General features: G+C 39.6%; 1 protein-coding gene across 1 annotated transcript; it reads left to right on the plus strand.

Moving 5' to 3' along the window:
• The first annotated feature begins 891 nt into the window (after positions 1–891).
• LOC143274718 (elongin-B-like) lies at positions 892–7,752 on the plus strand. Its single transcript, XM_076578624.1, has 4 exons — positions 892–1,016; positions 4,305–4,448; positions 5,627–5,729; positions 6,711–7,752. Exons 1-4 carry the CDS (start codon positions 1,014–1,016, stop codon positions 6,818–6,820), a joined length of 360 nt encoding a protein of 119 aa, XP_076434739.1. The 5' UTR covers positions 892–1,013; the 3' UTR covers positions 6,821–7,752.
• The last annotated feature ends 4,254 nt before the right edge of the window (positions 7,753–12,006 follow it).

Here is a 12,006-nt window from a genome sequence, read left to right on the forward strand (position 1 = left end):
CGTGGCACTGACAGACTCAGAGACACACGCACACACACACGCACACACAAACACACACAAACACACACAAACACACACACACACACACACACACACACACACATACACACGAAAGGAACACGGTTTCAGGGGAGGTAACCTCAGCCCTATCAATAAAGCATTCGATTAGGTGATTCTTTCCCTTTAATGTTTAACAACCACACACACACACACACAAAGCGCACACGCACATCGGAAAAAAGGCTGGGAGATGAATAACCCTGTTACTGATACTGTGGCTACCAACACTAAATGCACCTGCCAACATCCCAGTGTAGCAGCCACGGTGACCTGGCCCAGCGGATTTAAAAAATATATGGAGCTGATGTTTTAGTTTCTATTTTATACACATCCATGGTCTCTACGTTTGTAGAGTTATCATATGTATTTTAATATGCTTTAATGTATTTCATTCATTTTTGGCATCTTTCGTTTTTGTTTCGTTTCTTTTATGACCCCAGTTTCGTGTATTCCGGCTTTATTCTGTCCTTGAATGTACGTTTTCATATACATTTTGCAAAATATCCACAATTTTTCCCCTCAAGATGGAATGAGTAGTGTTCACAAGGCGTGGACGTTCATTCCGTCAGTCACAGAGCGAGTGGACTGGGGTGGGGTGGGGTATGTGGGGGGGGGGGGGGGGGAGAGAAGAGAGAGAAATGTGGATACAGCTGACATAATGACAGTAATTGTTATTCGACAAACACTGATAATATCAGCTATCGTGTATGCATAAATATCAAGCATACTTGCATATACTGTCAATTTCCTAATCACTTTGAAATTGTGTCGGAATGCTGAATCCGATTAATTTTGGTATTCCACAAAGTTGTAGTAAAAAGATAAAACTGCAAAGAAACGGAAACTCCGAGACGATTACCTCGCGAGAGGAAAGTTACTTCGCGTGATTTCGTATCTAGCGTGAACTGCAGTCTAAACTCCGATTTGAGTGTCTGTGTTCAAACGAATACAAAATGGTAAGTTGTGAACTATTCTCCTTCATATCCTGTTTGATTTTAGCTTATTACTTTAACAGAAAGAGAAAATCACACAAAATAGCCTGCGAAAAACACGAGTGTGGTACGTGCTAAACATGCTCGCAAGTTGCTGTCGTTCCATTGTTGTACACTTGTCCGAGTGAATGAGCCTTCAGTTTCTGAGAGAAAAGCGAAAAAATTCTAACTTTTCGTTAGATTGCTGAATGGTTATAGTCCTATATATTTACCCCAGCCTTACATTAATGTCGAGTGTTGAAGAAAAACTGAAAAGTTTCCAAATGCAGTTGTCATATCGGGAGCGGGTCGCATAAGCCGGCCATTGTAGTTGGACCAAAACTGCATAAAATATCTATCTTTTCCCACGGCTCTGACATCAGATATGGAATACAGTATATGTAGCCTCTGTTTAAGCTTACAGCATATACTTTTCCAGTGATGAATTAGGGTGAGGGGTTAAGTTTGAAACAATCCATCCAAAAAGAATTATTCCTACAAGTACATCTAACGAAATGAAACTGATTATGATTGAACTCACTGTGCCGTATGAAAGCAGAATGGAGGAAGGCCACTTCTGCTAGACTGAGAAGTATGCTAGTCTAGCCAGCAGCCTTAGAGAATCTAACATCCAAGCCAGTGTCCTTGCTATAGAGATTGGTGCAAGAGGGTTTGTGAGCATATCTGCCTACAGCCTCTTGAAACAGCTGTCAATTTCTGGCACACAGAGGACAAGGGTTCTAAAGGTAATGGCAGAAGCAGCAGAAAAGAGCTGGATCTGGTCGAGGAGGAATGAAAGTAAACTTCATGAGGATTAAATTTCCCCACTCAAGCTAAGCATACGATGGCTCAGTGATTAAAACGTCTACCAGAAAAGGTGGCTCAGTCCTGAAGTGGCGACCACCCTGGAGGCCCAGGTTTGAACCTGTTGAGGACCAGGGGAAAAAAATGCGGCAGTACTCGCGCATCCTGGAGTCATGACCTGGGTATGGCCGTGCCCCCATAGAATGTAAAAAGTTAACTCACTCCCTGCTGATTACCTGATATCAAGTGATGGCAGGCGAGAGCATTCCCTACTGATTACTGCTATACATGTTCTGACATTCAAAAATTTCCACGCCTCACACAGCTGGGAATGGACAATGCTGAATGGGTCTCTTGTCTTGCCTTATTAGCATAGCAAAACATCAGACCACTGCTATTGGCCAATCTTTGCTTGTCACTGAGGTTTCAAGCTATCTTCATTCCAACCTGGACTGAGTGATTGCACGTGTGACAATGGCCTCTCAGGCTCAAACATGTTACTCTCGAAAGAGACAAGAAATTCGTGCTTTCAGCTTACAAGATCAAAGGGATGGCTTTTGACTTGGAGGGGGATGGAGAAAGTTATTTTAGTCCTTCAGGAGGGCAATGTGTATTGGACAGTGGAACTGGTGTGAGTGACAGGGGAAGGGGGAGGGGCAATAGGTGTGGTGAGTGACAGGCAGTTGCAGTAGAGAGGGTGAGTTTCAGTTTCAGTTTCACTTTCTCAAGGAGGCGTCACTGCGTTCGGACAAATCCATACACGCTACACCACATCTGTTGAGCAGATGCCTGACCAGCAGCATAACCCAACGCGCTTAGTCAGGCCTCGAGTGCATGCTTACATATTTGTGTACCTATGAAAGTGGATTTCATTTTACGTAATTTCGCCAGAGGACAACACTCTCGTTGCCATGGGTTCTTTTTCAGTGCGCCAAGTGCGTGCTGCACACGGGACCTCGGTTTATCGTCTCATCCGAAAGACTAGACGCTCAGTTTGATTTTCCAGTCAAACTTAGGAGAAAGGGCGAGAGCGGGATTCGAACCCACACCCTCACGGACTCTCTGTATTGGCAGCTGAGCGTCTTAACCATTCTGCCACCTTCCTCCTTGGGTGAGAGGGTGATTGGTGGTGAATATGCTAATAAATCACTGGCTGTAACAGAGGGTAGGATTTGTTTGATCTTTTCCAACACTTCTACCATACATGGGGCAAGACACACAAAGTTACAAGGCATGACAGACCATGCCCCCTCCCCCCCCCCACCCCCCCACACACACACACACCCAGCCCCCCAACCCCCCCAAGCCCCTCAAACCCCTCGTGATGAAGTAAGTTCACTTGCAGTTTGTAAAGGCTCCCATTCATTCATCATTTACACTGATGGGATTCTAAGAGTGAGATTTGTGGAAAACAATACTTTTTTCATGAATAGTTCAGACTTCGCCTGTACAAATTCTATACCACCCTCACATTTTACATCATGAAAAAATATCATTTTTTACCTCCTGCTGTACAGAAAGCATTTTAGAAGTTAAGAGTTACGAAACATTGTGCCGTCTTTATTTGATGCCTCAACAATTGTGTGTCCAAATTTCATGAGACTGTTAACTCGTTATTTTTTAACAATTTAAAAAAAAAAAAAAACCCAAATACAAACGCCCAGTACGCAGAGGAATGCGCGCTTACAAATCGCCCAGTAGGGAGAGAGTTAAGGGCCGAAACACTTGACTGAGGGGGGCTTCTTTGAAGACCCTGAACTGCCCAGCTCTCCCAAAAGTTTCTTATCATTATAAGTACAAAGCAACTATGAAGCAGTTGAAATATTTGAATTGGTTTTTTTTAGGGGTTTTTTGTTTGTTTTTGGTTTTAATTAAGCGTGCTGTTATATTGCTGGATTGTGTAGTAACTGATGCATGATTTTTTTTGATTTTTTTTTTCTGATTTTGTCGTGAAAATAGATTGAACTCTCATTTTTGGTTGTAAAAAGAGTAAATCTTTGGCAATGATGCAGTTAAATATTAAAAAGAAAAATTGCCTCTGTCTTTCATGTATATGACTATAATGGGGGGAAAAGGTGGAGAGTGAGAGACTCAGGGATGATGTTGGGGAGGTGAGAGGGATTTTATAACAGTATTAAGGGAAAAAGGGGGGAGTACAAAAAGATTCACAAGGATGGTGGGGTGGTGGTGGAAGGAGGGGGAGCGGGGGCATTTCGAGTATATAATTTTTGTATATATATTTTTTTTTAAGGGGGGGGGGGGAGAATAAGAGGAGAGGGGGAGAAAGCAATATAACAGTAAAAAGAAACAGAGACTCTGAGAAATGCACAAAGGAAATAGAAACACATGGTTGTGTGTGCAAGAAAAAATATGTACCTTCAAAGTATACAAAACACAAACTGACAAAGATTTTGATGAACTGATCAAGCAATGTCTGAAAACATGTCTTGACATCTGTGATGTTGACAGGATGTGTTCCTAATGATTCGCCGCATGAAAACCACCATTTTCACTGATGCGAAGGAAACGACATCCCTCATTGATGTCAAACGGATCGTCGAGGGCATCACCAAAGTTCCACCAGAGAACCAGCGCCTGTTTAGGGAGGATCAGGTCTTGTTTTGTTTTTTCCTCGTACCATGTAGCAGTTTGGTTTCCATCCATTATGTACCTAAGTACTGCAACCTTTTTTGAGAAAGTAAAAGGTTTGTTAAAACATCTTGAAACAAGCTTAGATTAAAACTATAAATCAAAACAAACATCCCACAACAGAAATTTTGAAAGATGAGGTTCAGACGAATACAGCGGTACTAAAAATAGCTTTGTTGATCAAATGGGACAGGCAAGCGAAGAAAAGAGATGCGAAAACCAGTTGACGCTTACTAATTACTTCCTAGCATAGCCTTGATGTGTGTTCAAAGCAATGTCTCAAAGTTTTGGAATGATTTTTATGCTTTTTTTTTGCCTTTTTTTTTTTAAGTGAAAAGCTGTTGAGGCTGTCACCATGGCTGTCAGGATGTGTGGTACAGAGGAAGTGGCTGAAGTAAAATTTTGTTCCATTTTCTGCACAACGTAGACAATAGCAACAGCGAAAACTTGATATAAAATGAAACTATTGTTGATTAACTGAAGTGATTCTGGCTATCCTGAAGATTACATGCTACAAGGTACATCAACAGTAAGGAGGCATGGTCATGTTAAAAGTGGGTTTAGATATAACCCAATATTTTAGCTTGAAACTTTTCATTTGGGGGTGGGGGTGGGGGTTCATTTACTGTGTAACCCTCCAGATAAAAGCTTTAAGTTAGAATATTGTTTACAGTGAGCTTTTGTGTTGTAATATTGTGTGATCGTGTTTGGGTGTGAGGGTGTGTGTGGGTGTATGTGAGTGTTTATAGTGTTTATTTGTAGTGTTTATGTTTAAAACAGTATCGGAGTATGATAGTTGTGTCTAATACATACATATGTTCGCACCATTTTCACCCATGAAATAAACTGGATTTTTTTTGGGGGGGGGGGGGTTTCCAAAATATTTTGTGAGTTGCAGAAAATTACTGGCAGAGCTACTTTCCTGTGAATGGCTCTAGATGGTATCTAGCATAACATAGTGCATGCAGTTGTATTTATTTTCTATTGTGTTCTATCCCATGTGAAAAGAAGTGGCAGTGCACTGTAGCAATGACCTCTTCATGGGGTGAGCAGCCTGTAATTCACACACAGAAATATATTGACTATAAAAATAGTAATAGTACAGTACAGTGCAATAATAATACAGTATTTTTCTTTGACAGGCTCTGACTGACGACAACAAGTGCTTGGGGGACTATGGTTTGAACACGAACAATGCCAAGGCCCAGTCCCCTGCTACCCTGGGACTGACCTACAAGAAGGAAGGTGAGACAGTAGGTCATGACATAGCAATGTCATGTGAATTTTTAGAGAAAAAAAGGACATGAACAAGCAGCAAAGGAAAAAACCCACCAAATGTAGGTGTGCTTTTGTGCTTGTTTCGCTTGCTGATTGGGTTGGAAGTTCGTCAATGCTTTGTGCCATAAATCACGACATAACATTGGGATTGTGTTCATTTTTATTCATGATTGAATGAAACTGTTTCTTGGCTGGACAACAATAACAGTTAACTAAATTTTATTTCTACTTAGGCTGAAGCGAAATTCTGGAAAGCTCAGTATTCAACAGTTTAACTTCTCATGTGAGCAGTAAAAAAAACTAACTGTACCATCGGCATGCTTATTGCATGCCAGCATTGGAAAGAAGATATTGAATTAAAATAGAATAAACTTGAATATTTGAGTTGGTGACATGATTTACAGCTTTTGTGTCAGCCACTTTACCTCAAAGTCAGTTGGGTTTGGGTGGGTTTTTTTCATGTGTTTTTATGGAAATGTTTGGCATTTAAGACTTATGAACATAAAAACACATGAAAAAAACCCACCCAGGATGTTGAATTGAATAGAATGAACTTGCTGAACATGAGTTTGGTGACACCATTTACAGCTCTTTATCGACCATCTTGCCTTGAAGTCGGGTTTTGGTGGGAAATGTTTGGCATGTGGTAACTTTTCTTTTGAGTGGTAAAATTTCAGAAAAGAGTGGTGTATGTTAAAAGTTTGACAGATGCAAAGGTACAGGTTGTACGGATGATGAAACTCTGAAATATGAAATGCTGTGCCGGTCACATTCCAGAAGTCAATGATTTGCTTCTGCAAGAACTTGATTAGCGAAAAGATAGTTTGGATCAACTCCTGCAATGTGCACATTGTGTAATTCAGTAGTTCCATTGTTGTTTTTAACTCAAATTCTATCAGTTTTGCAGGTGATAATGGATTATTTTATTGATTTCTGTGTGTCTTGTAGACGGTGAATGGGAGCAGTTGGACATTCAGCCTCTGTCCAGTCCACCAGAGCTGCCAGATGTTATGAAACCTCAGGAGACATCCCAGCAAGTGGAACAAGCAGCTGCCTGAATATAGATCTTGGCTCAGTTGACACTGCAGATCTGTACTTATCATTCTTAGTCATGTTTCCTTCAGGCTTGGTTTAAGTCAGCTTTTCTTCTTTGGTTGGCATTGCTGTTCATGAGAAAGGAATGCTGACAATTGAGGTTTTTTGGGTTTTTTTTGTTTTTGTATTACAGGTAGATGTGTTCTTTTCCACCTGAAATATTTTCTGTACAAGCCTGAACATTCTGACCCTTGTAACCACATTGTAAGCTTACTAACAAAAAGAATTTTTTTTTTTATAGATTTGTGTTGCAAAGGCTTTAAAAAAAATTCTAACAGATAAGAAAAATAGCTTCACCATCATGATTTTCTAAACCTGCTCCTCTATGGCTTCCCATTTCCAGTTGTGAAGAAAAAGGAGGTTGGAGAGGAGGGAAGGGTTACCCATTTGTATATTCATTCTGGTATGTTACTTTTAACTTATCAGATCCTCATTTTTCCTCTTAGCAACACCCATCAAAGACTTATGCTTAAACGTTTTGGTTTATGGGGTTTTTTTTGGGTTTTTTTTTTGTTCCAGAGAGAAAAAGAATGGTGGTTAGTACATAAATGATTCTGATCATGCGTGTCAATTTTTGTGTTTTTGTAAGTTTGTTGTAAACTTTTTTTCTTTGTTTTTTTTTGGGGGGGGGTTTGTTATATAATTGTCTGCAAGATTTTTTTCTTTGTGCAAACAAGGAGTCTGTCATGAAAATGGGAATGAAAGTCCTCAAAGATGTGTCACTAAGAAGCAAGGCATTTATGGAGATGCTATGCTCAGAGTGGTGAGAGGAATGAAATCTGTGTGCTTCACTCACAGACCTATTGCAGTGTACAATTTTCTCTTTTGTACTGGTAATTTAATCTTGCGATCAAAAATCCTCGGCTGACGTTATTAAAGTCAAGTCGACCAAAATGTCTCAGTTGTTGTTGTTTTGTGTGGTTGTTTTTCCCTTTTGATTTTAAGTTGACAGGGTTTGTGTTGTATGATGGGAAAATGTTTTGTTTTTGTTGCTCCATCATATGAGTGACAACTTACAACTCATCTGCCGTCTTACCTGAAAGTAAGTTTTTGTGAGCATCGTTTGGATGCTAAAGCTACTTTTGTTGAAAATTATTGGAACAGTAAAGTCTGTGGAAAAGACTGGAGTAGGTTAAGTTCTACAGATGTGAATCTAAAACTGCACATCATTTAGTTGCTGACAGTGAAATGCCCATCCCATGTGGCCAGGACTGCCCAGCTTATTGTTGGATAAACGTTCATATTACAGCAACACCCCCCAAACCCCAATTTTGACAGTGAATGGAACATATTTTGAACCAGCTTATGCAGTTCACACATTGTCTAAATACAGTAATTCAATTGTTACATACACAAAATTTCTTCTTCAGTGTTCTGATGTGTATAGATGACATTTTCCAGCTTTTTCCACCATCTTGACTGCATGCTGTCTTTGTGTGGAGTGTTGCACAGGCATTTGGAGTTGTATGATTATTTTGGATTTTCTCCAAGCTGGAAGTTTTGTGATGAAGTCAGGTAAAAGTTCATAGATATGGTCACAAAACAAAGAAATGTCAATCGATGTGTGCTGCTTTTAGGGTGGAATCATTCCTTTTCCAACACAACTTTAAGTTCAACAAACACTAGTTTGTGATGGTGAGCAAATAAGATTTGGATTATATGTGAAGTTTACACATTTAAAAAAAATTATTTTGGTACTTGTGGTGTTAAACAAAAATATGTATGAATTTCATAAATTGGAAATAAAAAACCCTGTAAATTCTGGTAAACAGTACAGACAGACAAAACTGCCTAAATCTCTCAGGTATTGTCCAAGTGAAGAGATCGATGTCTCACCATAATTGAGTTGCATTTTGAAATGTAATGTTCTGGATTAGTGAGATTTTTTCTTTCTTTTTTTTCTTTAAAAAATTTTTTTTTTTTAGTATATTCAGTTTGATACTCATTACTCTGCAGAATTTTGCTGCTCCTGAAAGATAATGTAACTTTCATTCTAAGCAGAAGTGACTTACTTGAACTAAATATGATAAAACTGCTATAAAAAAAAAGCATTTTAAGTGCGAAGTTTTGTGGTTAAGAAGTAAAAATGTGTCGCTAACCTGACAGGAAACAGTTTGGTTACTTTATAATTTTTGTGCCCTACCCAGAAGCGCATTTTTATTATAATTAGACTGTGTTGAAACCACTTAGTTTATGAGCAGAATTTGGTGTTGGCTATTTCCATAGAAACTACATTGGTTAAAGTACGGCACACACACACACACACGCGCGCGCGCACACACACAACCAAAACACAGGGTTGTTACATGCACTGGCGTAATTGTATGTAAGCACACAACAACCAAAAACATGCATCATCAAGCATATTCAAGACTGACCCAATAAAAAAGATAAATTATGTCTTGCCCAAGGTGTATTTCAGCTGGAGTTTCAAACATGGATGAAATCCATAAAACCAAATATATATGAAACACAGCTTGTGGGTACCAAACCTTTTTTTTTAAGCTTGTTTTTGGATTTTTAGTCAATGCTTTATACTTTAAACACACACCTGGAATGGCTGTCAGGCAACATTTGACACTAAATCTTTTAAAATAAAAACAAGATCCAAGTCCATGGCTTCAGTGATTCCTGCTGCATAACAATAAAACTGAAAACGCCTATGTTGGAGGGAGATAGGTAGTTACCAGTTCATTAATGATCCAAAACATTGATTGAAAATACTTCGTTTTGCAACCATGATATAGGTCTGTCAAATTTTCAAACGTTAGCTGAATGGTAGATATATTGTCAAATTTTCAGGCCTAATACACAATTCTTTCACTTTTCTAGCACTCTGAACAGGGCAGATTGAAGGTCCATCACAACCTGTCTGTCTAATCAAGGCTGATTAAGATGGGTGGAAAGGGGCGTGGGGGGTATGCATTGATTCAATTCATGAAAAAGAAATGAACACTTAAGACTGATTCTCTCCAAATAATGGCAGAAGTTACATGCTGTTCGGATACTTCCAAAACATCTGCTATACATATGCATTGTGTGACTTGGGACTGGTCTTAAAATTTGCTTTTTGTGGTCATTCAGTGATATTACACAGAAGTGTAGAGGATATGCACAAATTTTTCTCTAAATGATATTCAGTCCTCCACCTCCTTTCATTTGTATATTCTCATGAATTATTGATTAGATTTAACATGCAAACAGTGACAAGACTGTTCAGGCAAAATGGCAGGCTTCGACAGAATTTGCCCATTCTAGATAATTCAGTACCATCTTTGAAATATTTGTATGAATTAAATGTGATGTGTAGTTTCATTCTTTGTATTCAGTACAGAATTTTTTTCTTTTACCTGTGGATAAAAAAACAAAAAACAATTTTATGCCATTTCAAAACTCAAATGTTCTGGCAACAAACCAGGAATGACCCAGTAAAATATTGTAGTTCGAAAGGCTAAATGAAATTAACCACTCGCGATCTGGAATTGCGGTCTTACCCATTATTGGTACAAGTGGAAAGAGTCCACTTGATAGGAAAACAAATGCACCTACAGACAAAAAAGCCGAAAAAAACGACGTATATGGTTATTCCCAGAGGATAGTTAGCACACTTACATTTATGAGGTGGCACCCTCTCATGGAGAAGAAACATAGGTTGTGCTGCACTGACGTGACATGTTCTCCCCAGGGAGAGCAGCCTGAATTTCAGAAAGACAAATCTGTTGTGACAGTAATGATGCAATACAATACTGTACAATACAATACAATCAGAAAATGAAAACAAATTATGGTTTCTCCTTCCACTACCAAATCAACAATCACCACATGGACAAGCACAAGTTTTTTCCATTCTGTTGTGCATCCGAATCCGTCCTGCATGTGCGATCAGTGAATTTGAAGCGAAGTTGGTTTTGGTTGGGTTTTTTTTGGGGGCGGGGGGGGGGCGCAGAACGTGGAAACGTGGCTATGGAGATGACGTTTGCGAGACATGTCTATTCTATCATCAATGTTATGTTGAAGCAGGTACTAATTGTCCTGCCTCAGCAGTTCTAAGGCTGGAAAAAAGGGTGAGGGAGCAGGACACTTGCCATTTCTGGCTCACGACTGTTGATTCATTCCCCGTTTTCATCAAGTGTTATGAAGACCGCACTACTAGAAAGACAATTCGCTCCACCCCTCTCTCTCTCTCCCTCTCTTACCCATCTGTCAGTCAGTGTGTGTGTGTGTTCTTTATCATATTCTTTCTGCATGACTTTTTTGTCTCTCGTCGCAAGCATTAAAATGGGAGAGAACCACTCCATTATAAAAACATCTCCGCAAGGCGTACCTTGTTACTTCCCCTTGCACTGACCAGAGCCAACTTCCCAGCACACATGTACATGCACACAGATACAAAAACCCAATCTAACTGCACATCATTTACCTGGACGTCTGTCTTACATTTTAACTGTTGACGATGGCGGATTCCGAGGATCCTTAAGAAGATCATTGGCGACAAGCCTCTGGAAGCTGCTGTTATTATAATTGATTATACACAGATACACAACCGACCTGACAGATTTCGTTCTTACGTTTTGAGGTTCATCTTGTTTCTCTTCATGCGGTCCTTTTTGCTTTTTCAGTGGTTAAGTGACTGGGGATCTTGTAATTAAGACTTCACAAAAAAATGTTAAGGGCCACCTCATAAAAGCAGGTATGTTTTCGAAAAATATTTCATTAGCTTATATTTTTAATACATGAACCCCGGGGGGGGGGGGGGGGGGGGGGGGGGGGGGGGGGTTACAGCCTCAGTAGCTTCCATGTCGTATTGATACAGGAAAAAAAAAAAATCGCTGTTCTGACGAAAGGATTTTGAACATTTTCAGTGACTTTTTGCAAGTTTACAAGATGTATTTGGTTTTATAATTACACACATTATTAGTTTAAGTCTACTAATTCTATGTTTACTTTGAGCGTGTTCCTTGTCACATCTCTGTCATTACCTGTTCGAACTGATCCATTTATAAACTCTGCCGAAAAGTTGCCCGGACAAAGGCAGCGCAAACTCCGAAAAGCCAGTTACGGTGGTGGGCTGCCCATGACGTCATATGACCTACTTTTCGCTCTGCAAGCGACAGAAAGTCTATCACGAAAGCAGGCCTTCATACCCTCC

The sequence above is a fragment of the Babylonia areolata genome, chromosome 29 (assembly GCF_041734735.1).
Source record: "Babylonia areolata isolate BAREFJ2019XMU chromosome 29, ASM4173473v1, whole genome shotgun sequence".
In the NCBI taxonomy this organism is placed as follows: domain Eukaryota; kingdom Metazoa; phylum Mollusca; class Gastropoda; order Neogastropoda; family Buccinidae; genus Babylonia; species Babylonia areolata.